General features: G+C 42.5%; 1 protein-coding gene and 1 long non-coding RNA gene across 5 annotated transcripts in view; one reads left to right on the top strand and one right to left on the bottom strand.

Moving 5' to 3' along the window:
• SATB2 (SATB homeobox 2) overlaps nucleotides 1-23986 on the bottom strand; it is a 134880-nt gene that overhangs the window by 104518 nt on the left and 6376 nt on the right. For 2 of the 4 annotated variants that reach the window (XM_028751604.2, XM_028751612.2), the window contains exons 1-2: nucleotides 15363-15493; nucleotides 14025-14252 (exon numbers count right to left, since the gene is read on the bottom strand). In XM_028751604.2, the coding sequence (XP_028607437.1) occupies nucleotides 14025-14193 (169 nt within the window). In that variant the 5' untranslated portion in view covers nucleotides 14194-14252; nucleotides 15363-15493. Of the gene's footprint in view, nucleotides 1-14024; nucleotides 14253-15362; nucleotides 15494-23558; nucleotides 23578-23986 lie in introns of those variants that run through there. The other 2 variants (XM_077917778.1, XM_077917774.1) reach the window with 2 other exon arrangements.
• The window catches only part of LOC144325203 (uncharacterized), a 62446-nt gene continuing 54221 nt past the window's right edge, over nucleotides 15762-23986 (top strand). The window contains exon 1 of the long non-coding RNA XR_013390527.1: nucleotides 15762-16037. This is a non-coding gene — a long non-coding RNA (uncharacterized LOC144325203). The remainder of the gene's footprint in view (nucleotides 16038-23986) is intronic.

The following is a 23986-nucleotide window of genomic DNA, read 5'->3' as shown; positions in this document are numbered from 1 at the left end:
AATACTAATTATTTTGCTTTGTCCCTTGAGTTGCTTCTAAGCCATCTAAACTTCATGGTTACCAGGGTCTGGCCCAAGGTTGGGCAATAATTCTTTATCTCTTTCTGCTCTCCTCTCACGATTGCTCCCAAGCTTATGGCTGCCTTGGCACAATTCAGTTATACATATGTAAACTAGGTTATATTACCTAACAGAGAAAAAGGGAAACATGGGAAGGCATCAAGAACAGGAAAAGAAGGGAGGAAGCCTCCAGGTGCACAGAAGTTTATCGAGTCCAATGCATATAAAAAATAAATCCACATTCAGGGGCACTCTTGTATACTTTACCAAGGTGAGTCTTAGCCCTGCATGCTGATGGTGCCAAGGGTGATCCTGAAGAATTTATATTTAAAAAACTTTTTACTTCAAACATACATCTCTGTATTTGCTTATCATTCACTAGAGCCAGGGCTTTTTTGGCTGCGGCTCCAATCTGGCGGAACGCTCTGTCACAAGAGACTAGGGCTCTGCAGGACTTGACATCTTTCTGCAGGGCCTGCAAGACAGAGCTGTTCCACCAGGCCTTTGGTCAGGGCGCAGCCTGACTCCTTCCTTTGGCAATCTTTACAGAACTTTAGCTTATGGTTGCCATCAATTTGATTTTAATTAATTTTTATAATGTTTTTAGAATGTTGCACTATGTTATTGTTGTTAGCCGCCCTGAGCCCGTCTTCGGCTGGGGAGGGCGGGATACAAATAAATATTATTATTATTATTATTATTATTATTATTATTATTATTATTATTATTATTATTTTCTATGTCTACTTACCCAAAATGCAAAAAAAGCAGCCAAACATTATATGGCAGCTACTATAATCAATTTCCAAGACTATTACCCTATTTTCCCTATAGGTAGAATGGTCTTGCAATAACAGATGTTAATAACATTCATTTCACACCATGTTCATTTAACTTTTGAGAGTCCTTGAATTTGCAAACAAAGGTTTATTAGTTAACTTTTCATCAAAGAATTTGAAGTATTATTACCTTTCAGTTCTATGCAAGCTGAATGAACAGCAACATACATATTGCAAACTAGGATATGTACATGAATATTAAGAAAATCAATTTGCTGGTGTGTGCATAATGCTGTTGCTTGTAGAAATATCCTCAAATTTACTGTGACTAGTTTGCTCACAAATACTGCCATTATGATTTGAATCATCTGCACAATACACTAACAATTCTGTTTCTAGACTCCAGAAGCTCCTAGCCTGAAATGTAAGGATAAATGTTCCATGAGATCACCTTCCTACTATACAACCTGCTTTTATTTCTGCCTAGTCTCCACCTGAACTGTGCTATAAAGATCTTGGATTACTGTACAAGGAAATTGGTAGTCTGAAAGGCCTCATTTTACATCACAAGTAAAATATGGTTCTATACTCTGCCAGCTTAGGAACCAAGGAACGCTACACTAAATCATATTCTGAGCCACCGTATATTCTGCAGTCTAAACATCCAAATGGGAAGGCTCCTTTCTTCCTAATCTTGCCCTCTCATGGCACCATTTTTCTAAGCGGCAGGAACACTTAAAAGTCAATTCAGGAAGAAATCAGCATATACCTCACCTTTCAATATCTCCCAAGTCAAATACATAATAACGCAATCACTAGTAATATATGGTTCGTTGTGAGACTGCAAGGAGCTTGAAATAATAATTCTGGGCAATCAAACAATGCATTAGGTTGTATGGGTAAAATTCAAGCTAATTTGGAACCAACAATAAATTCAGATCAAACAAAATGGATCATGCAAAAGAAATGCAACAGGAAATCTGAAAATGGATCTGGGAAAATGCTTATAAACTTTCAGGGGAATTTCCACACATTGTTATTTAGTTAGTATTTACACCAACACAATCAAGCACAATATTCCCAAATGTCAGTGATAAATGTTGACACTCTATGGCTTTGAGGGCAATTTTTTACATTTTCGGACATACCCCTAGACTAATACATTGAAATTTGGCAATAACAGAAATCCAAAATACTACTGGATATAACATTACAAATGATCCTCTTGTAATTTCAAAAGGGATAGTATTGAAATACAAAAGACTCATCTCTCAAAAGCAGCATGTATGGCAATCTCTTAGGAGAAAAGCAAATGCCATTGATCTGATATTGATTAATAGTTTAAAAGAATTTGGGATACAGTATGCATTTCCAAACTAAAACACAGCAGCAGTCAGAGAAATCAGGCAGCAAGTTGTACATTTATAGAGAAACTGAGCCTTTTTATTTTGTATTGGAATAACGAAGTACAATAAAGTACAAGATGTACTACATCCTTATGTGGTATTAATAGAATCTGTTAGTAATAAGGTAGCTCTAATATCTTTTATTTTTCCTATTTTATCAGAAATAACCACCATTTATTTCCACCACAACACTTTTGTTACGTGGTATGATATTGGTAAATTATTGTATCATAATTGAATATTGCACGTATTACAATTTTCTGATGTACAGTTTGGCAAATACTATTTTTAAGAGACTGGGGAGGATCATGTCAGTTTTAAGGGCTTACAGGGTTCAACAAACAAATAAGCCAAAGCTTTCCAAACTGTCTGTCGAGACACGTTTGTCTGTCGGCTGCAGTGTGTAGGTGTGTTGCGCGAACGCTCCCCGTGCTCCTCCTGGGGCTGGAAAAGGGTTAGTGTAACCTCCGGTTTGCTAGTAAAACTGAATTACTATGTCATGAAATGATGCGTGTCTAAAAAATGTTTCACCAACATGAAAAATTTGGAAAGCTCTGAAATAAGCAAGCACACCCACTGTACTGGGAAGTTTGCAAATAACTTCATCATACCAAAGCTTACGGTTTGCCAGGGACCTTACTTTATCTCTAATTATTAATTCAGTTGATCTAGATGCAGGACTTGTTTATAGTCACCACTCTGAGAGCTTTTCTTCTATCCCCACAGAGGAAAAATGCAGGTGGCCACTGGTGAAGAGGGCAGCTGAATGCTACACGACAGGCAGGCCCAGCTTCAGTACCTCAAGAGTTTGCAATACCATACTAAACTGGGAACTGAGGCCACTAAACTGGGAACTGAGGCCACTCAGACGACAGCTTTCACACTGTACATTCGTGGAGAGAAAGGTTGCAGTGGTGGGGTGGGGAGATGGAGCACAAAAAGTAGCTGCATGAATTAGGACAAAGAGCTGAGAAAAGTGTACGATGGTTTACATCCTAGTTGCTCCTCTGTTTGTGTAATAAGGATAAGTTTTTATGAACTCTCCATCCATCTGTAGCTTGCTACACCAAATCCTGCACCATCCAACAACCAGGAGCATATTTTCAGGGACCTGGGGCCTGCGGAGGGATGGGCAAGGCAGAATAGCCCTGTTCCATGAATGTGAATTATTTTCCATTCATGGAACAAAAGTTAGGATCCAAGACACATTTTGGGAAGAAAACTTCACTGTCTCCACCACTCAGATATTCCTTCCATTTCATAAAGCTGGCAGATGACAAACGAATCAAGTTGTAATGAACAAAGGGGAGGGGGAATTAAACTGGCAACAGGAAGTGCTTCCTCTCACTGAATTTAAAAGGCATAAGCCCAATTATTTCACCTCTACTTTAAAATCTTAATAACAGCAGTTACTAAAAACTTGTCCATGTCTGTGAGCACAAGTCGCATATTTTCCACCATAAATACAGATTTTAGCTAACAAGATGAAGTAAACTAAACACCAGTTCAGTTACTCTGTATTTTCTCAAAGTCTAAAAATTGGTAGACTATGTGACAGGTCCATCTCATTTTTCTTAATGATGTTTTTATTATTCTTTCACCCAATTAAAACAGAAATGGATATTGCATCTTCTGACTGTATAATTGTTATTGTAATCTGTTTTCGATCACTGCTTGGGAAATTGGTCCAAAACAACATAAACTATCCACAGCCTCAAAATTCAAGTCATTTTCTTTTACTACGACACTTAAGGAGACATCTATCATGTTGCTCTGCTAGCATGTGAGTATTATGGCAAAAAAAGTTATTTGTAAGTTGGGAAAAGACATTATGAAAGGCACCTTTTACTGCAAAGTAATGCATAACTCATAAGTGAGATTTTTATTCCTTAATAGCCAATAAAATACAAAATAGCAAATCTAAGAGATATGCATATTCAGTTGTAATATATAAATAATGGAAAGGCACATCACATAAAAATATGATTTTATTTTCCATTTTAAAATATAGGTTATTCAAAGGGCATGCTTCATTTGTAATATGACTGCATCAGCAATATTTATCTTTTAAAAGGGAGATCCTAAACATAATCCTAAACACCTTTACATGGAATGAAAGAAAAACCCAGAAACCTACTGACAGATAAATACGCTAAACAAAAAAGAATTTTCTCACAATACTATTATTATGTTGTCTCATATTAGTCCAACTAACAGTGCAATCCTACCCACATAAACTCAGAACTAATGCCACACTAATTTCAATGTGTCTTACACCTACGTAAATGTGAATAGGTTTGCAGCCTAAACCACATATCTTAGAGATAAACTTAAGTAGCTTCTAGGCCCAGCACTATTACATGTTATGAAAATGTAACAAGTAAATATTAGCCAGTTAACAATGACACCTTGTATCTTTAAAAATGTGATGTGGGAACCTATTTCCATTGTTTTAAATGGAACTATCTTCCACCTATACAATTTTAGGTTATGATCTTAAACTTATTTCCTAGGACTCAAGTTTATTTTCAAGTCTGCATACATCTCCAATTTTACTATGCAGAATACATTTGTTCTCCATGTACACAGACTGCCCATGGGTGCACATTCGCATGGATCAACATAATGACCACAGCTTGGCACCACATGCATAATCAGGAAGGAACCTAAGGAAAGTCTCAGGCTCAAATGGTTTCTTCCTTCTTTCTCCCTTGAGGTTGGGAGAAGACTGTTAAACAGAGTTTAGTTTCACTTTCCACTAATCCTAGCTTGTCATATCAGAGGAACCAACGTTCATGGTTCAAAATAAATTCTGGTCAGCATCAAAACAAACCAACTTGGAACTATGGGGTTTGAAGCTGGCTTGTTTAACTAACTAGAGTTTGTTTTAAACCACAATCTCTGGTACGTATGACACAGGATAAATTGAAAGTTGGAACTAAATACCTGTTAAGTCCTTCTTGCAGTTGCACAGGAGGCAGGAAGCGAGGAACTATGCAAGAGCAAGGTTCCTTCCTGCTTATGGATATGACTCTAAACCATGGTTTAGCATTATATGCAAACCAGGCTAATATGGGAACAGGGCAGTAAACCAGTTAGAAAAACTGCTGGAAAATTGAATGTCTTCCATATCCATAACTACCTGATTCACATCTGGAATCATTGGGGGTGATGTATTGCGTCAACCAGCCATTATTAAAGGAGTAGAATGCAGCAACGTGCTTCTGTTAGCAAATAGACTTCCGTCTATGCAACAAAACTCCCCCGCTGTGTGCACTCCCTAAATTTGTCCCAAATTTGGGAAGGGTACATGGGAAGTGGAGAGGGAAGGGAAGTTGTGTTGCACGAGTGGGAATTATTGTACTAACGGCAGTGCATTATTGGATACCACCCTAAGACTCCTTTTGTATGTTTCATCTTTAACTGAAATTCTATTTTGCACAGATGCAAAGATTATATTATAGTATGCATAATCCTGCTATCTCTAGATACAACATAGGAACATTTGACCACAGTTTCAGTAATAACTACTGAAAGGCACAAATGACTGCTCATAAACTGCAAAGAAGCAGGTCATATGATAGCAAGTATATTTCTAGTCCTCCTGGACACACATAGAATTATTAATTTCTAACAGCACAGCAATCTTTAACAACCTAAAACTTGGGGAAACGGTCCAATTCATTTTTTAATAATAATATTTTTTAAAGCCCTAAAAGGCCTCAGTCCAGTATACCTGAAGGAGCGTCTCCACCCCCATCGTTCTGCCCGGACACTGAGGTCCAGTGCCGAGGGCCTTCTGGCGGTTCCCATGCTGCGAGAAGCCAAGTTACAGGGAACCAGGCAGAGGGCCTTCTCAGTTGTGGCACCCACCCTGTGGAACGCCCTCCCACCAGATGTCAAAGAGACAAACAACTACCAGACTTTTAGAAGACATCTGAAGGCAGCCCTGTTTAGGGAAGCTTTTAATGTTTAATAGACTATTGTATTTTAATATTCTGCTGGAAGCCGCCCAGAGTGGCTGGGGAAACCCAGCAAGATGGGCAGGGTATAAATATATTATTATTATTATTATTATTATTATTATTATTATTATTATTATTATTATTGATTGAGACATGTGAACAATTCTAACTGCATCAAACATCCACCAATAAATGGTTTGCATCTCACAGCAGTACACAAACCAGTTTACTGCATTTTTCCAGTGAATGCCATAACTTGAAAAATGCCTGCATTAGTTTCACTAACACTCAATGCTAATTGTAGCTCTGCACAGAACATGCTCATGTGTGTGTACACACACACACACACACACACAGAGAGAGAGAGAGAGAGAGAGAGAGAGAGAGAGAGCTGTCTTGCACTTTACATTTTACTCACTAAAACATGTGGTAAACTCATTCAGTTCCATAACCCATTACATGTAAAACAGTCCTTAAATTCTAAGGTTTTTGTGTCTAAGACTGCACAGATTTTTGTTAAATTATTGACATTACTGTAAGACAGTTGTGTTAAATCCCCAAAGAGCAGAGCACCTCTAGAAATATCCTCTACTTGTCTCATTAGCAAAATTAATTTTTAATCTTAAATATTTTTGCATCAAACACTTTTAAAAATTAAAAGTTATAGAGTGAGGGGGGGATTATTTGGTACAAGGTAAATATTATATCACTTGGGGAATCAATTTGTTGAACAACTCATGCATTGCTATGAACAAGCAGAGACAATACGTTCAAAGCAATCAAAGTAAGTTTAGAGAATAGAAAGCCTACTGAACTTATTTCCCCAATACTGTTGTAAAATTGACATAACTATACTAATTTTAGAATTGATATTGTTAATACAATGGACATAATGAAGGCTCTAAAAGAAACTATTAGTGCTAATCTTTAAAAAGATACGATAATAGAGAAAGCCTTGCACAATGCTGATCCTTTTTTTCTGCACTCCAAATTAACTGAAACTTATTCTTCACAAACACAAGATCAATGCTTAATACTCCCTGATGAATGCTCAGCTTAAATATGGTGGGAAAATGCAGCACGGGAGAGATAATTAAGTACATTTCTCTGAAATCTTCAGTTTCTCAAATGTTTGTCAGTTGTGGCTTTAGCTCTTAAAACAGTTTCACTTATAGAATGTCTTCATACGAAAGTGCATCTGTTTCTGAGGAGTTTATACAGTAGGAATCAATTAACATAGGATTGATTCATCATTTATTGGGGGGGCAGCTAAGCACACACTATAGTTCAAAGTTAATATTCTGTGTTGCCAAATGAGCACTTTCTCTTTCAGAGGGTGCTGTCACATAGACACATTGTGTCAGCTGAGCACTATCTTGGATTGTAAAGCACCATTAGACAGGCAGGAGCTGAGCCCTAGTACCCTAAAAGATGGTATTTTAATCTTAAAATGCTGTTGACCGTTACTGAAAAGAACCCAGTAAATAACCCGTATAAGTTACCCAACGTTATATGATATGGAACTAGATTAGTCTGCTTAATGTCTTGGGTTATAATGGCCTAATGCTTTCCTAATTTTCACTTATTCCACATAATTTTCAGTTATTCCCAAAGAGAAAATGAATTTCATTAACAATAATGATGATGCATTGTTTCATTCTTGCACTTTCATGCTTACTATACTACCGTCAGGGGTTTTTTCTGTGGCTTGCTTTGGTAACAATAAATTAGCTCAGAATTATATCAGCATACATTCTACATTAGATTGTCATTAACTGTCGCACTTTGCCCAGCTCTGAAGTCCTACAGAATATAAGTCTGTCAAAATATTATACAGTATACCTTTTACAAAGCGCCACTTTTTTCCTCCAACTTCTAAGTGCACAGTTTCAGTGTAAAAAATTAACATCAAGATTTATAAAGCATTATTGAAATACATTTCTTGCACAGGTGATACAATGTATTCCACTATCACCAGTTAATGTGCATTGTAGAAAATGTTACATTTTGTATGCTATATTGTACATACAGATAGGCTATTTTGACCATAACCACTTTTCAGCAGATAAGCTACTAATAGATTTAATTTTTTTAAAAAACCCATCATATATCAACATTTAGTACAAGAGTGGAAGGCACAGAGTTAGTCTACTCCATGTACTTCTGCTGACACTAGAGCCCCAGTGCTATGTACCAACTAAGAAATCATTTAAACTTGGTTTCTAGTAAATAGATGTTAGCATCAGAATGCATGTACAAAACATAAGAATATTGGCCCGTCCAAAATATATTTAATTGGAAATGAATCATACTGTTTTGTTATTTCAAATAAGTAGACTTGGACTCCTTACTCCTCATCCTACAGCTATCCAAAAAAAAAAAAAAGCCTACAGGTCTGCTCACTTTCTAGGGAAATATGGTCTATATTAATGCTATATTAACAGAAATAAGGGAGCTAATGGGCCCTGATCAACAGAGAAGTTTGGAAAAATATTATAATGGTCTTGATCCTAAGCATGCTTCTCCCAATCAACTCAGCTACACTTCTAATCAAGTGAATTTAATGCACATGCAGATAGACAGGCAATGTAAAGCCTGACTAGACAATTTACTCTGCACCTAAATCCAAAACATGACTGTGTTTCTCAAAATATTAACAGTCATGCATTCTATTGAAATCACTGGGATTTACTTCCAAGTAAGCATCTGATCCAATTTTTCCAAAGTATAAACAAACATGCATAAAAGACTTAGAGCTAATACTGATGTTTCAAATCTCTTATGGTTGCAACTTTATGAAAAACATTTCAAGTAAAATGTTCCAAAATGATCCTAGATGAGTCCTCACTGGATGATATTTTATATTTTTGTGGATGCTGAGCTGCAAATAGTTTGAAACCAAATCAACTACAGATTTGCTGTTAATACAGAAATCACAGAAGACTATTCTCTCACTGGGAGAAAGGAGATGGCATACTAGGTGACTCCAAGTGTATGCAATGTTCATGTCTAAAAGACAAAGACGGATGTAAAAAAAAGTATAAAACTCATTATACTATCTAAAGAGCAATACTGTTCCTCAAATTTTACTTTAGAGGGTTTAGTTTTGTAATATATATATATATGAATCAATACTTTTAAAAATGTTAGCATGCACTATTTTTTAAAAAAAATGTGTATTATCCAACACGTTATATTATATAAAAATTGTGTAATCCAAATTTGTGCAAGAGTAAACCTGTCTTTGTCATTTGAACTAGCTTTCGTAATCAAGGTATATTCAACCTTTACAAATAAAAGGAAATGCAATATACCTCTCACACAGTTACAATGAATAGAAGGAACAGTAATGAAATACAAAGTATTATTCTCTACCAGTAAATCACATTAACAGTTGTCACACACAATATTCAGATGACAACTTACATCAATGCTCTGATCAATGTGTCCTATCTGAATGCTTCAAACATTAACCTTGATTTCCCATCATTATATTTGTCAACAGTAATAAAGGGTCACAACATACTCCTACACCTGGTTCTACTACTAGTAGTAATTACTTATATGTTACTGCTGTCAACAGTAGTATGCTAGGCCTGAAAACAAAGGCTGTAATTCTGCTTGGATGTAAGAAACACTGAATTCAATGACACAGTATCTAACACTGCAACCATGTTCAAACTTCTCTTGAAGTAACTCCCACTGAATGCAATGGGCCTTTTATTCTGAGTTAACCCCAACTAAGGCCTAGCTATAAATTATTCTGCTAGCTTTTTAAGACATAATTATCATTTATCTGATAAACACTGAACCAGATTAAGAAGTGTACCTATATTTAACTTCCAAAAAGACAGAAACTGAATATTTTATAATCAAAACAGCTCTATCAAAATATGCGTATTTCTCTTAACATTTAAACTGTATAGGATATCATTTATTTTATATAGCCCACTGAGAAATAGCACAAAAGGTTGGTCTTCCAATAAAATATTAAAATATAACTTTGTTAAACACGCCGCCGCCGCCCCTCGACTTCTATTTAGGTAAATTTCTAACAGTTTTTGAATCAGTATTAACATCGTAAAAAAGAGGCACTTCAAGCTTCTACCACCACTATAGGAATCAATTGATATAGGTGAAATATCCTACTATTATACTAGATTTTAGCATGTGGCGCTAGTGGATTCTATATTTCAGTTTATTTCACCAAATAGATTTGTTTAAAGCAACCCCCACTGATTTTAACACTTCTAAATCAGTAAAATTAGGATCATAGCCTTAATTATTAAGCACGGTTTTTACTTCAGTTCTTCAGACTGATTTTCCATCTCTTAAAGACTAATAAAATGTAAATGCACATGAGAATTGAAGAATCGTGAACACAGATACATTTTAATCAGGATTTTTACAAATCTGAGTTTCCTGGCCATTAATCATCCTTTTTCAAAATCCTTATGGAGCGAATTACTAACTGAGAGGGGACGCCAATTCTAGTAAGTGAATGTTACCCAGCAGGGATATAAAGCTGTCAACACCACAGAGCTCTTGCTTGCTTTAACCTCTCTCCCAGGCGTCATATGTGTTTTAAAGAGATATTCGCCTTTTTCTCCCACAGTCTCACTATAAAAACTGCCAATCATGAGTATCACAGCACTTCTGTTTTATTACATAGATGTTTAAAACAGACTACTTAGGTAACTGCAGGAAGTGCTAGAATACCTAAGGCAAAAAAAGTTAACCCTGACTACTTCAACTAAAATTAACACTGTAAATAGTAAAAGGTTTTTAAGTCCCCAGGGAAACTTACTTCTACCACACCCTGCTTAGCATTTGTTTAGGATTTTTCAAGACTTTTATCTCTCTTCCCAATGTCAAAAAATGTTTCACTCTAGAACAGCTATTATGCCACTAGTTACAGAACTTCCCGTAAAATCTCTTTTACCATGCCTTCCCCTCCCAAAAATGCAGTGAAGTACAATTGCATATCCTTGCAAGTTTTTGCCTTTACTTAGAGATATCATTATAAAGAATAAGGAATTCTAAAAATAGTAAGTCTACCAATATAAGTTCATCACTTGGCCGTGTCTTCAGATCTGTTAACTCATTATTTAATCAAATAGAACATAGTGATAATCCATGTATTATCTACTCCCCCCCCCCCAAAGAGAAACAAGAGAACTAAGGTTCTATAGTCATGCTATTTTTAAAGCAACTGATGTGAAATTCAGGAACTTTCCTCAGCTTTTCATTAAATATCAAACCCACCATAGATGAAAAATCTTGGAAATTCTTTTAACTATACTACATGTTGAATATTAACGTAACTAGATAGTATCTTGTTAACTAACTTTCATAGGCCAGAGATTTTTACATATGGCCTTAGTTTCCCTTTCTGGTATAACTATTTTCACCTCTATAAAAATCATATTTGAGTGTTACAGTTACAGTAAAGGTACAACTTTCATACCATTGCAATACAGCTTTTAAAGCCACATTGTGATTTGTACTGAAAAGTGTGGTCACTTTTTTCTAAAACAGTTTTAGAAAGGGCTGTAGCAAAAAGCCATTCATGAGACAGTTAAGCTAGTTATCCTAAAAGATTTTATTATAAAATGACGATCAATTTAAAACTAACATTGCCCTATCAAGATAGTAGGACTTAAAACTACATTAAAAAAATATGTATGGCTAAGTTGAGAAATAAAACATTTTTTCATTCTTACTTAAAAATGTAACACTAGCCAAAAAGTACAAGGACTACAAGAAACTTTATGAAACAAAAAGTTAACAGGAAAAAATGTATCAGCAGTTCATAAAAAGGTAACCCCTTAGGAGCTGGCCTTGAGTAATGAAAGTCTTCATGTAAAACTGAATAAAATCCTCTATCCAACATCACACTTGACTGAACGTCTACAGTTTGAACAGTTTGATATCACAAACTGTTGTGACCTTCTTGTGGCAAAGCACTGAAGCAATCTGGAAACATACATAGGCCAAAATTTAAAAATAAGCCTCCCACACACACCTCAGTGTAGATTAGAAACCCAAAAGACATTAACACAAACCCGCAAACCCTTTCTTAAAAAGCAATAATGTTTCAAATAGCCCCCAGCTACTGCAGGGCATATCTCGAAACATCTACAGAAAGATTTAGTCAGCAGCAAATCCATAAGTACTCCATTATTACTTTTTAAACTTTCTTTCTAGCATAATATTTAATTTAACACTTTTTCTTTTCTTTTTTGCCTCTAAGAACAAATCAATAAGAGCAACAGTGAGAAAAAGGTTCATTCACCAACTCTCTAAGCATTGTCTAAACTCTTGTATCCACTATTAGCTGTCTTTACTCAAGATTATCTTAGAATATACAGATAACTAACTTAGGGGAAGAAGATAACCTCAACCTACAGCTTCTTAACAATCTTTGGCAATTACTAATCCCACTGAGCAAGAAATGTTTTGTTAAAAGCAGTGCAATGGTATTATGCTGCATTTTCTTGCATTTCTTCCTATGCAATAAGATTTTTGACCATAAGCATTATAATATGTTACATATTTTGCAGAACAACCTGTTTTGTATGTATTTTTCTTCTTTAGAAACTGTGCAGAAATATTACATCCTGCACTTATATCTGGGTCCAAAGATAAGGTAAAAGAAGTGAGAAATCATGACATTCAGAACTAAAGATCTTTAAGCAGCTGCATGTTTGGGATTTTAAGTCATCTACTTGAGACACTGAAATCACACTACAGAACATGGAAGAAAGAGTATCTAGAAAAAATGATATATACACTGTCCAACAACTCTATCAGTGCATTTAAAAAATCACTCTAGCAACTGTCCATAAAAGGAAAAAAATATCCCATTTTGTTTCGGAGAGTATTCTTTAAAGTTATTATCTTGTACATTTACTTGGTATTATATTCTACTGATTGCTATGAAAAGTTTTCTTCCAAGTAAGCGTGTTGGGATCACTTCCCTAGAACATAATTAAGCTACTCAACTAGATTCCATAAATCTCAAATAAGCTAGACTAGTAATAGGTACAGTAACAGTACGGCAAATAAACTAGAATCATAAGGTGTATAGTACAGCAATTTACCGGTACTCCTGTTTAGAAACAAGCTATTCATAAAATATTGAAGAACAAATTCTTTTTCTCCATGCATTCTTAGCTACGAAAATGACTAGATTTTGCCCATTACAAGACTAAAAAAAAAACCCCAACCCGCTTTCTGAGATACAAGTAAAATAAGCTTAACTTTACAATTCCAACACTTTTATAAAATATTCTAAATTAGCTTCCAGTTAAACTGTAAAATACTAGGGATATAATTAAGATCCTTTTTAATTGAGTTAAAGAACTAATATCTTTGTCCCATGATCCAAATACAGTAACAGTGCAAAAAAGGCACGATTTAGAAAGCAACCCAGAACAAAAGCCAAACAAAAAACCCCAAAACATTTTATATGTCCTTCTAACACAGGGGCAGAGAACGGAACACCTTTAAGCTTTCCAGGAAAAGCTAAGAACTCTAACAGTGACATAACCAGCTAACACCTCATACACAGTGGCAAGATGCCCAAAATATGCCACCTTCTGTATAAACCACTTTCCTGTTTAACCATAATGAGGCTGTTGGTTACTGATGAAAGAAGCAAGAGGGACATTAGCAGTCTGCCACTGACTTTCTTCCTGTAACCCTACACCAAGAGACACTCAAGCTTCACCAACCTGAACCCTGACACCCTGTGCCATTGTAACACAGCCGTCAGCCTGTTATGTATACATTAGTTCAACTAGGTTTGTTACCTCCCACTGATTTGGTGACAGAGCCATTGGGCCTCCCTCGGGCTCCCATAGGGCTGCCATTCTGTTCAAGTCTGGCCACCTTCACAGGGGGAGGACCTTTGACATCAGGGCTGCCGCTCCCTCTGTCTGGGCTATCCCTTAGACAGGGACTCTCACTTCTCCGGTCCATACTACTTTGAGTTGGAGACAATGTTCCCACAGGCAGATCACAATAGAAGGAGCAAGGACCTAGAAAGAAAGAGAGAAGAGGGAGAAAAGAAATGAGCAGTACCACTTCAGAAGCATCCAAACTGAATGTATCAATTAATCACATATACATTAAAAAAGGAAGAGCACTTCAAGCCAGAATTAAAACGATCTGCATAAAGCATGGAGGACCTTAGCCAGAAGGCTTCGCTTTTGCACCTGACTTGTGAACGCGCTTCCGACGCTGCTGCTGCTCGCGAGCCGGCAGCTAACAAGGAAGGGTCACGGAAGTTGATCATTCATTCAACTTCAGCTTTATAAACCAAGCTATTGCTAGTACCGAGGCTACGGTTTTCGTCTCTGGGGTCGAGTGCAATTTAGAAAAGCAAGGGACTTGGGCAAACAAATCTATTTAGAAGCAAGTATGCAGTACACTGTATTCAATAGACTAATGCATTTCAGATGGTGTGTGAACTAGTAAAGAGGTTCAATTAGGTACCTAGTAATACATTTAAAAATGGGTCCAGTACCGGGAGAACTGGGAAGGAATGGCAGGCAGATCTATTTTGACACCTAAGGACACTTAAAAATGTAACCCCACTTCCAAACTTAATTTTTAAAAAGCATTTTAAAAAAATAATACTGCGTGCCAGGCATCTTCCTCTCTGCTTTTAAACACACTTAGAAATCGATGCCTTAAGTCCATTCTTTGCCGCTTCTTTCCCGCTTTGTTTTGTTTATTCTTAGGCAAAGGAACATTAAAGTACAAATTTGATCGGCGGGGAGGTGGGAAAAAATCCCTGCATCCTCCGGGATTTCCCCTTTGCTAGAATGTGCATTGGCAGGTCGGTTCGATATTTTGTGCCGAACTGCTATCTCAAGCAGATTGAGTTTTCAAGCTTGATTACACAACGTAGCGCAGCAAAAACCAAAAAAAGAGAGAGAGAAAAGCCACGGCTAGAGCAGTTTGCGGAGTCACGCAGAAACAAACAAATGGGAGCGTAATATAGAAAAGCAACATTTCAGCCAAAAGCACCTCCGTCACAGCGAGAGACATCCGTAAATTATTTTGTTTGCTTCGATCTAGCTGCTTAAGAGAAACCTTTCAGGACCACCGCCGTGAACATCGGAGAGCTTTCCTGGAGTACTTACTGCTTATAGTCTGTCCGTAACTTGGCTGAGTTGGGCTCTGTCCATGGATCAAAAGTAGAGAATCCAGGGTGGAAAGTTTTCTGGGTTCCTCTCTGCACGTTATTATTCTCTCCTCGTCTATTTCGTCTCCCCCAACCCACCGCCACCTCCAGTCCCGATGGTTTTGGGGGGGGAGAGGCTTGCGCTCCCAGGTCAGGATGCCTCGCCGTCTTGCGCCAGAGTGGGCTTTGGGTGCTTGGAGGAAAGAGCTCTTCCCGAAAGGGCACCCGAGGTGGTTGTGAATGCGAAAGAAGACGCGAGAGAGAGCCCTGGGATCGACGAGGAAGTAGAGGGAGGGAAAAACTAATTTCTCTCACCTTCTAGCAAAAAAAAAAAAAAAAGGTGGTGGGGGGGAGAGAAATCAAAGAGGGGAGGGGGAGAAAAAAAGGGGTGGAGAGGCTGCCTCTAAAGAGGGGAGAGGGAGAGATGCTATCCCGAACGAGCAGGAGAAGAAGAGGCAGCAGGAGCCGGTGCTCTGGTGGCCGCCGAGCAGGCAAGCAGCGCCCGATGTGTCACTTTCAATCTCTCCCTCCGCCAGGCAGTGAGAGCAGCAGCAGCAGCAGCACCAGCAACAACACGAGGGATTCGCCAGAGAGGAGACAAATGATTATTAGTTGCGTTGAGTCATCAAGCAAAGTGAGTCCTTTTCTGGGGTTGTCCTTCCTCGCTTTGGGGTTTGTTTTTTTTGTTTTCCCCCACCCCCCCACCCGCCCCACTTTAGGGTTGGTGTGGTTCTGGTGGCGATGCCTTCCCCTCCCTCCTTCCTCCTTCCCTCCTCTTGGAATCCAAAATAACAGCTCAGCTTCCTCCCTTCTTCTTCTTCCCCTCCTACTTTTCTTTTCTTCCCCCTCCTCTTCTTCCTCCTCCTCTCTTCCCTAAAAATAGTCTCCCTATGTTAACTTAGGGGCAGGATAGAGCCCTTCCTCTTGGCCAAAAAAAAAAAAAAAGAGGGGGGTTGCAAATTGCGATTGCTGCTGCTGCTGCTGCTCCTGCCGCCAGCACTGCCGTTTTGCATGCATGCATGCAGGCGGAGGACAGAGAGAGAGAGAGAGAGAGAGAGAGAGAGAGAGAGAGAGAGAGAGAGAGAGAGAGGCTCGCCTGGCAGGAAATTAAAGCCCAATAAATATATAATAAATGGGAGACACGCGGCGGTTCGCGCAAGCACACGGGCGAGGCAGAAGAGCAAACTTAAGGCGCCGGGCAGGGAGGGACAGGCGGGCGGGCGAGGAGAGGCGGGAATGGTGGGGAGGAGAGAAGAAGGAGCGAGGGAAGTAACGCGGAGGGAAAGGGGGCCGGGTTGGAGGGAGGAGAGGCGTGTGAAATGGTGGGGCGGCGTGGAGTGGGGGGGGGGGCGAGAGAGAGAGGGGGGGTTTGACTGCTGGGTCGGCAGAAGGGAGCGAGTGAGGAGAGGAGAGCAGCGGCCGCCGCCGCCGCCGCCCGGGACACCCGAGGAGGCGGAAGGGAAACGCGGGAGGGTCCATTCCGGGCGCCTCCTTCCCCGGGTCCGCAGCGACCCGAGGCCTCCAAACAAGCGCCCTCACGCCAAGAGGGAGAGGGAGCCGCGTGTGCCCCCCCCCCCACCGCCCCGAGTATATGAGAGAGAGAGAGAGAGAGAGGCGGGAACCGCCTCAACCGCCGCCTCAGTCCTGAGGAGAAAGCGCGCGAGCGAATAACCGCACACACATTCGCCGCCCGCTCCTTTCTGCTCTTCTCACCAAACCGCCCCCCCCCCGTCTCCTCAGCCTGATTAACGGTCTATCTTGCGCGTGCCGCTTCTCGGCGCGCGCATTCCAGGAGTCCGGCGCGGGTGGCGTGAGGGGTCGTGTCGCGTGGGGTGGCTCGTGAGGCGGCCGAAAACCGTCGCGTGGGGAGCCGCTTTGTGTGGAGGGGGAGGGGGCTTGGTCTTTTGTTGTTGTTGTTTCGGGGCCGGCCGTGAGGAGAGGTCATGGCGGTGCTGTTCAGTGGTTAGAGAGAGAGAGCTGAGGCGACGCTTCTCCCGCTCGAAACGGCCATCCCCTGAGGGACGGTGCCCCGTGAAGGGGAGCCGCTGCGCCCCCCCCCCCGCCAGCCCCTTTTGGGGGGGTAGTTAATAGACTGAGGGGGGGAGAGAAGCCGCTCAACACCCTCCTTTTCCCTGGGGGGGGGGCGCCGCTCCCTTCGCCTCCTCCGCCCCACCCAGGCCAGGCCACGGGGACCTGCTTCTGCCTCAGAGTTGAAGCGGCACCCGCGCAGCATTTAAGGTGGCGCGGAAGGAATCCCTCTGCTTTTTTAAAAAAAAAAACTTCTCTTCCCGCACCTTCTTGTGCAGGCGGGTCGCCGTTCACCCCCGGCCCCTCCTTCTCTCCCCACACCTCCAAGTCGTCCCCCTGCACCGCGGCTTTAAAAAAAAAACCACCCCAAAAAGCTCGGTGCTTTTGCCGGGGAAGCTCCGGAACTTGGCGCGCCCACCTTAAGAGAGCCCGGCTTGTTTGTTTTACGGTGGCGCTAGAGGGTCAAAATAAACCCACCCACCCTCTTCGGAAGCATGCGTGGGGTTGCGCGTTTATGCGCGTTGGGGGGGGGGGTTGCGGCCAAAGAGGGACGCGTTTCAATCTTGCGAAGCGAGCGGTTTAGTCCGACCTTTTGCCCTACAACTTGTAATACATTTAAATGTTTTAAATGGTGGCGCTGTGTGGACATGGCAGTAATTGTGATGGAACCTCCGATTCGGGATCCTGCAGCGCATGCGAGACAGTGTAGATTACAACCCAGGGACTGGCTTGCTTGATTTAATTGTTGTCATCATCATCATCATCATTATTATTATTATTATTATTATTATTATTATTATTATTATTATTATTATTATATTTGTACCCCGCCCATCTGATTGAGTTGCCCCAGCCACTCCGATGGGGTTGCACTATCAGTTTAGTATACCAAAGTAAAAAAGAATAAGAATTCGACTGTTATGGAACAGGCTCCAGAACATCCTCGCAGCGGAAGGAGGGGTGTTGTAAATCAGTCTTTCCCTCTCGTTCAGTCGCTCCGAAATAAGCACGCAGGGACCCTTTGCAGAGCTAGGTGCGCCTGCACTCGCAGAGCCTAACTTCTCGTTGTTGTTTGTCCATGGAGTTTTCTTGGCAGGGGTACTGGAGTGGCTTGCCTGTTCCTGCTCCAGGTGGATCCCGTTTGGTCCAAACTCTCCACTATGACCTGTCCATCTTGGGTGGCCCTGCACGGCGTAGCTCATAGCTTCTCTGAGTTGTTCAAGCCCCTTCGCCACGGCAAGGCAGTGATCCATGGAGAGCCTAACTTGGCCCTCCTAAATCCGAAGTTCAGAAAGTTAAGAGAAGCCGAAGCGCCCGGGCTTTTGTCCCGCAAGACCTTCCCCCCTGACACTTGGGGCAATCGGAACCCCAAAGCAGCCGTCCACCCCTTCGATCTCTGCAGCGAAAGGGAAGCGGGGTGGGTGGGTTTTTGTTTCGTTTCTTGTTTTCCTTTGCGCTTAGGTGCGTGCTGCTCCCAAGGTCAAGTTGACCCGCGAGCTTCGCCCTGGAGAATGTCGAGAAGAACCGCGACGATCTGGGCCCGAGGCCTGCCCTGCCTGCCTGCCTTCGACGGCTTGGAAACAAAAGCTGGAGCAGCTCCCCGCTGCCACGCGCCCGCGCGCACAATCGCAAAGGAAAAGAAACATAGGAACAGTCGCCCGCCGATGCCTGGGCTTCGGTCAAGGGCGCTTGTTGTTTCTTTGGGGTTTGGGCTCTGCTGGAGCTCGGAGCCTGGCGCAGCAAGCGGGGCGGCGGCGGCGGCTCTTGCTCTCTCGCTTCTCGCGTCTCCAAAGGATGGGAATCATTATAGACTGCAGAGGGCTCGCCACTCTCTTTTCCTCTCTCTTCTCTTCTCCGGGCTTCGGCCCGCACTAGGAAGTGCTGCTGGCTGGCAGTCTGGGAACCACGGAGAAGCCCCTGATCCGGGTAAGAGATTAACTCCAGATCGTTTCCACTTGAAATCGGAGTAGGTTGCAAGAGGGCCCCACCCATCCCGGGAAAGGCAGCGGTTCTGCAGCAGAGGATGAACTAACTTTCTCTTTCTTTCTTTCTTTCTTTCTTTCTTTCTTTCTTTCCTTCTTTCCTTCTTTCCTTCTTTCCTTCTTTCCTTCTTTCCTTCTTTCCGGATCTTAAGAGATCTTTTCTTGAAGACCTTCGTCCAGACGTCTTCATCTTGCTTTGGCAGCAAGAGGCGCGGGGGGGGGGGGAGGCGGGGGCGAAGGTCGCGTGCGCGGTTGAACTTTTGGGGCACGGGCATAGGCTTCCGACGACTCAAGGTGAGGGTTATGTCTCTTATCTTCTTGCCCTGGTCCTGGACATGTAGTTCGGTGTCCGTAGTGTTCTTTGCAAACGACTGGAAGTTGGAGCATTGGCCCGAACTAGCGGAAGTAAATTGTGCGGATTTGGAAAAGCAGCGGGGAAACGATCTGAATGCGTGAGAACTTTAAAAAAGAAGTTAAATCTAGTGGGATTTTCCGGGCGGGGTAGGGGCTGTTTTAATTTGCCAGGAGGCGTTATCTGACAAGCCGGTGAGTAGTAGGAGAATGGCAATGGTCCTCTTACCTTTAGGATCCGGACTGGTGGCCAAAATTGGAAGAACGCGCGGTTTTTAGGGCTGGAGTCGTTCTGATGGGTTAGGTTTAAAGGCAGGATCTTCCCCTTTCCCCGGTTGGTTCGTCACTCTTCTTCTCACCGATGGCTGGAGAGAGTCAGCCCAAGCTCCTTAAAGGAGCGATTTCATGTAGCCCACGAGCCGAAGATCCTGACTGCCATTCGGTCCCTGATCGCGTTTCACGCCGCCGCTCTGTGTGAACAGGCTGATCGCAGGACGGTCAAGTTCAACCTCCTTGCAGCGAATACAACCGGATTGTTAACTTATTCATATTTTATAAAGTGTTAATATTTTATAAAGATTTTAGGGAAACTATTGATTTTAAATTATTCAGCCGCTCCTGGGATCATTTTGAATAATGCATACAATTAAATACGTGCATAAAATTGGTCGCAACGGTTTGCGAATGTAGCTTCTATTCTTTCGCCATTTCCTTCCTCCTTCAGTTTGGATTTCTTTTGACGTATTTAAACTTTTTTTCCCCCTGGAACCCCTTATGAAAAGTAAACCCTTGTGGCTGTCCCATCGCCAAAAAGGTTTTAAGCGTTGTTATTCCTAAACTCAGATTATTGTAAAACGGCATGAAACTGAATTTACTGCCTTTTAACATCTACCAAGTGGCTCTTACGAAGTGTTTTGTTTATAATAATAATAATAATAATAATAATAATAATAATAATAATAATATCGTATGCTTCAGTTGCGGAAATAAGCACATTTGCATGGGGTGGAATAAATGGATGGGCACAAGAGTTTTTAATAAATTTACAAATCCTCCCCGCTCAATAAAGGCGTTTTCTGTTTCAAATTATGTATGGTTTCTTAGTTGATCGTTTTCACATATTGTCTTTATTTGAACAGGAGGAAAAACTTTCCCCCTCTCCTGCTAAATATAAAATCAATTTGCATTATCTAACAACGTTACTTTTTCAGCATTTTTTTTTTAATAATCCAACTCGAGGAGGCATTTATTCTTTGGAATATTTGAGTAGTTGAAAAGGAAAAAGGAAAACCAAGACAGAGGACTCTTTAGTTCAGGGCAAATCCAGTGGCATAAAAGAGTTCTCAATGCATTTCGGGTCAAAACGTCTTGTAGCTTGATTTAAACCAACTAAGACCCTTTCAGGTTGGTGGGAGTCTCCCTTGGCAGTCAAACCACTCACAACATTTGCCATTCTTGAAAGTACTTTTGCAGCATCGTTCCTTCCGTGAGAATCGCGGGGGTCCCTTTTTCTGCGCCCCCTTTCCGATATGGATTTAATAACCCAAAGGAGAGCCTCTCTGATGCTTCCTTTTGACATCCGAACTCTTGTCTTACAGAGTCCTTCTTTCTCTCCATCTCCTTTGGAGAGCCAAGCGCTCAGACTTCGGAGGTCTGCAGAAGCAACAAGCTCTCGAGCCAAGGTCACGCAAACCCTCCAAATTATTTGCTGGCTTCGGCTTCCAGCGCCCTGGCTGACAAATTGCGCCTTGAGGCGCCTCTGTCTGGCTAAAAAGAGTCTCTTATCTGCCCGGGGAGAGGATAATAGTTCGCCCAAAGAGCTTACAGTCTATTTAGTTTTAAAAAATCAGAAGCGTCGGGGAAAGCCCCTCTGCAAGAGGGAGTTCCACTGCCTTTCTTAGGGGAGGCGAAGAAAACCACGACGGCCTCCTCCTGGAGCCCGGCCGCCATGGAAGTGAATTAACATCGTTCCAATGAACGGGCGGAGACCCGCAGCCTCAAGCCACCGGCTCTGCGGAATGGGCCCAAGAATAATACCGTCCAGGCAGCCGCAGCGGCCTCCGAGGAAAGGCCCATTTCCTCGGAGAGGGAGAGGAGAGGCCCTTTGACTTCTATGGAGAGCAAGAGAATATATGTAGCCGGCCGGGCCCTGCGCCTTCGGCTGCAACCCTATGCCTGTTTACCTGGGAGTAAGGCCCATTGACCCAAGTGGGGCTTGCTTCCGAGTCGGTAAGGCTAGCATTGCACCGTGAGACTTCTCAAAGAAGTCCCGCAGTGACGACACTGGCAGGGCAGCGACACCGGCTTCGGGTTAGAGGCTGTGGCTGCAGAACTTTCTGGGAGTAAATAGGCTGCGAATCGCAACCTGGGAATGCATTTAGCAAAGAAGGGTCTGCGCGCAGGGGGGGGGGGGGGTGTGAATGCATTCCTGGGAAAGACCTTAGGTTTCCATTAGAATTCGCGTGTGTATGTGTCAAAGTCATACAGGGAAAGGTGCAGAGGGGGGGAAATGGGCAGTCTATGGAAAAGGAAGGCTATGTGCTCATATGTGATTGGAGGATATATTTAAAAGTGAAAGGCTGCGTGCGAGAAAGGCAGCGTGTCTATGTTTTACCCAATTCACACGTTTCACTTAAGATGCTTGAAGTATACACCTTTTATATATATATGTACACCTTTTGTGTGATTGTATATGTGTGTATCTATATACATGTCCGTTTCGAATGTGGAAAGTGCCCGCATCATAGAGACGCGTGCGCCTCAGGCACCTGAGACTGGCCGCAACTCCCAGTTACGGGCATACACTAAATTTGACTCGGTGTAACGTGAGAAAGGGCCCGAACGTCCCCCTCTTGAGATAAAGGGGGGAAAACATTTCTCAGTTGCCAACAAAGCAGACTGAATGAACTTTCCCGAAGGTGAGAAGCGGAGGAACGCCTCCGTTTGTCGTAGTGGAGAGATGGGCCTTCCGATCCTAAACATAGATCCGATGCGCGTTTAAATTGCATTTTCACTGTCTCGGAAATGCCACTCCCTCAAAATTCCACGGGACTTAACTCCCAAGGAAGTGTCTGTAAGAGACTTCTTTTAATGGGCCGGAGAGGGCTGTGGGAAATAGATGCCTGCTGGACTAAAGTATAGGAGACGAGGAGGAGATAACGCGGGCCAGTCCGGTTCTTGCTTCCAGAGAGGAAGGCTGAGAGTTTTGCAGGCCTTCCTCCTCCTTCTCCATCTCCCTTTGGCCAAGCGGGAGGCGCCCATCCTGAACTGGAAACGAGGATCAACACACACAAACAGAAACACCACCGCGGACTCCTGTTGCACATCCGCTGGGATGCGCTAGCAAGGACAGCGGGGAAAGGAGGCTTGCTCTTTGCGCACGAGGTTCCTTTGGATCGCGGCGTCATAAAGGCGCAGAGGGGGCTTCCTTTCCCCGCGCTGTCCCCAGCTTTACTGGACTGGATCCCCGCGCTTTCCCTTTCAGAGCAAACGGGGCTTGATCGTCCTGATCCCGAACCTGCCTTTGAACGATGCAATAATCCGGAGGGAAAGACTCTGCGCTGGAAGTCGGAGGAGGCATCCGGCTCTTGCGCGGCTTTCCAAAGGCTTCGCCTTCGAGCAGCGCCCCCGCGCGTTCAGGCCGGGTGTCGCGCGCCGAAGGACGAGGGAGCGTCTCTCGTGTTGCCCGCTGTAGTAAGCTCCTCCTCGCCTGTCTGCGCTCAGCTCCAGAGCCCGAAGGATAAAGTTTCCCTGGAGCTGCTTACCTGCCTAGCCGCGACCGCATTCTCACTCACCGGGAGACGTAGCAGGACACGGTTGTGCAAAACCTGCAAATTCTCACGTGCTGTGTTGCGGGGAGGGATGGAGGCTGCGTTTAAAGCTAAAGTGGTCAGAGATGAGGGGAGCTGTGGTACTCCAACAACATTTGGAGGGCCACAGCTTCCCCATCCCTGGAGGAAAGATGTGCAGGTGAATTCCTCCCCTTCTCTTCCTCGAGCTCAGATGAAGCAGCGAGGGGCGTAATACTTCTTCGTTATTTTTGGGGGGGACCCCTGACCATTAGGTCCAGTTGTGGCTGACTCTGAGGTTGCCGCGCTCATCTCGCTTTATTGATCGAGGTAGCCGGCCTACAGCTTCCGGGTCATGTGGCCAGCATGACTAAGCCGCTTCTGGCGAACCAGAGCAGCGCACGGAAACCGTTTACCTTCCCGCCGGAGCAGTA

This window comes from Podarcis muralis, chromosome 1, assembly GCF_964188315.1.
Source record: "Podarcis muralis chromosome 1, rPodMur119.hap1.1, whole genome shotgun sequence".
Taxonomy (NCBI): Eukaryota; Metazoa; Chordata; class Lepidosauria; order Squamata; family Lacertidae; genus Podarcis; species Podarcis muralis.
Note: the sequence above shows the minus strand (reverse complement) of the source record. Positions and strands in the feature narration are given on the sequence as shown.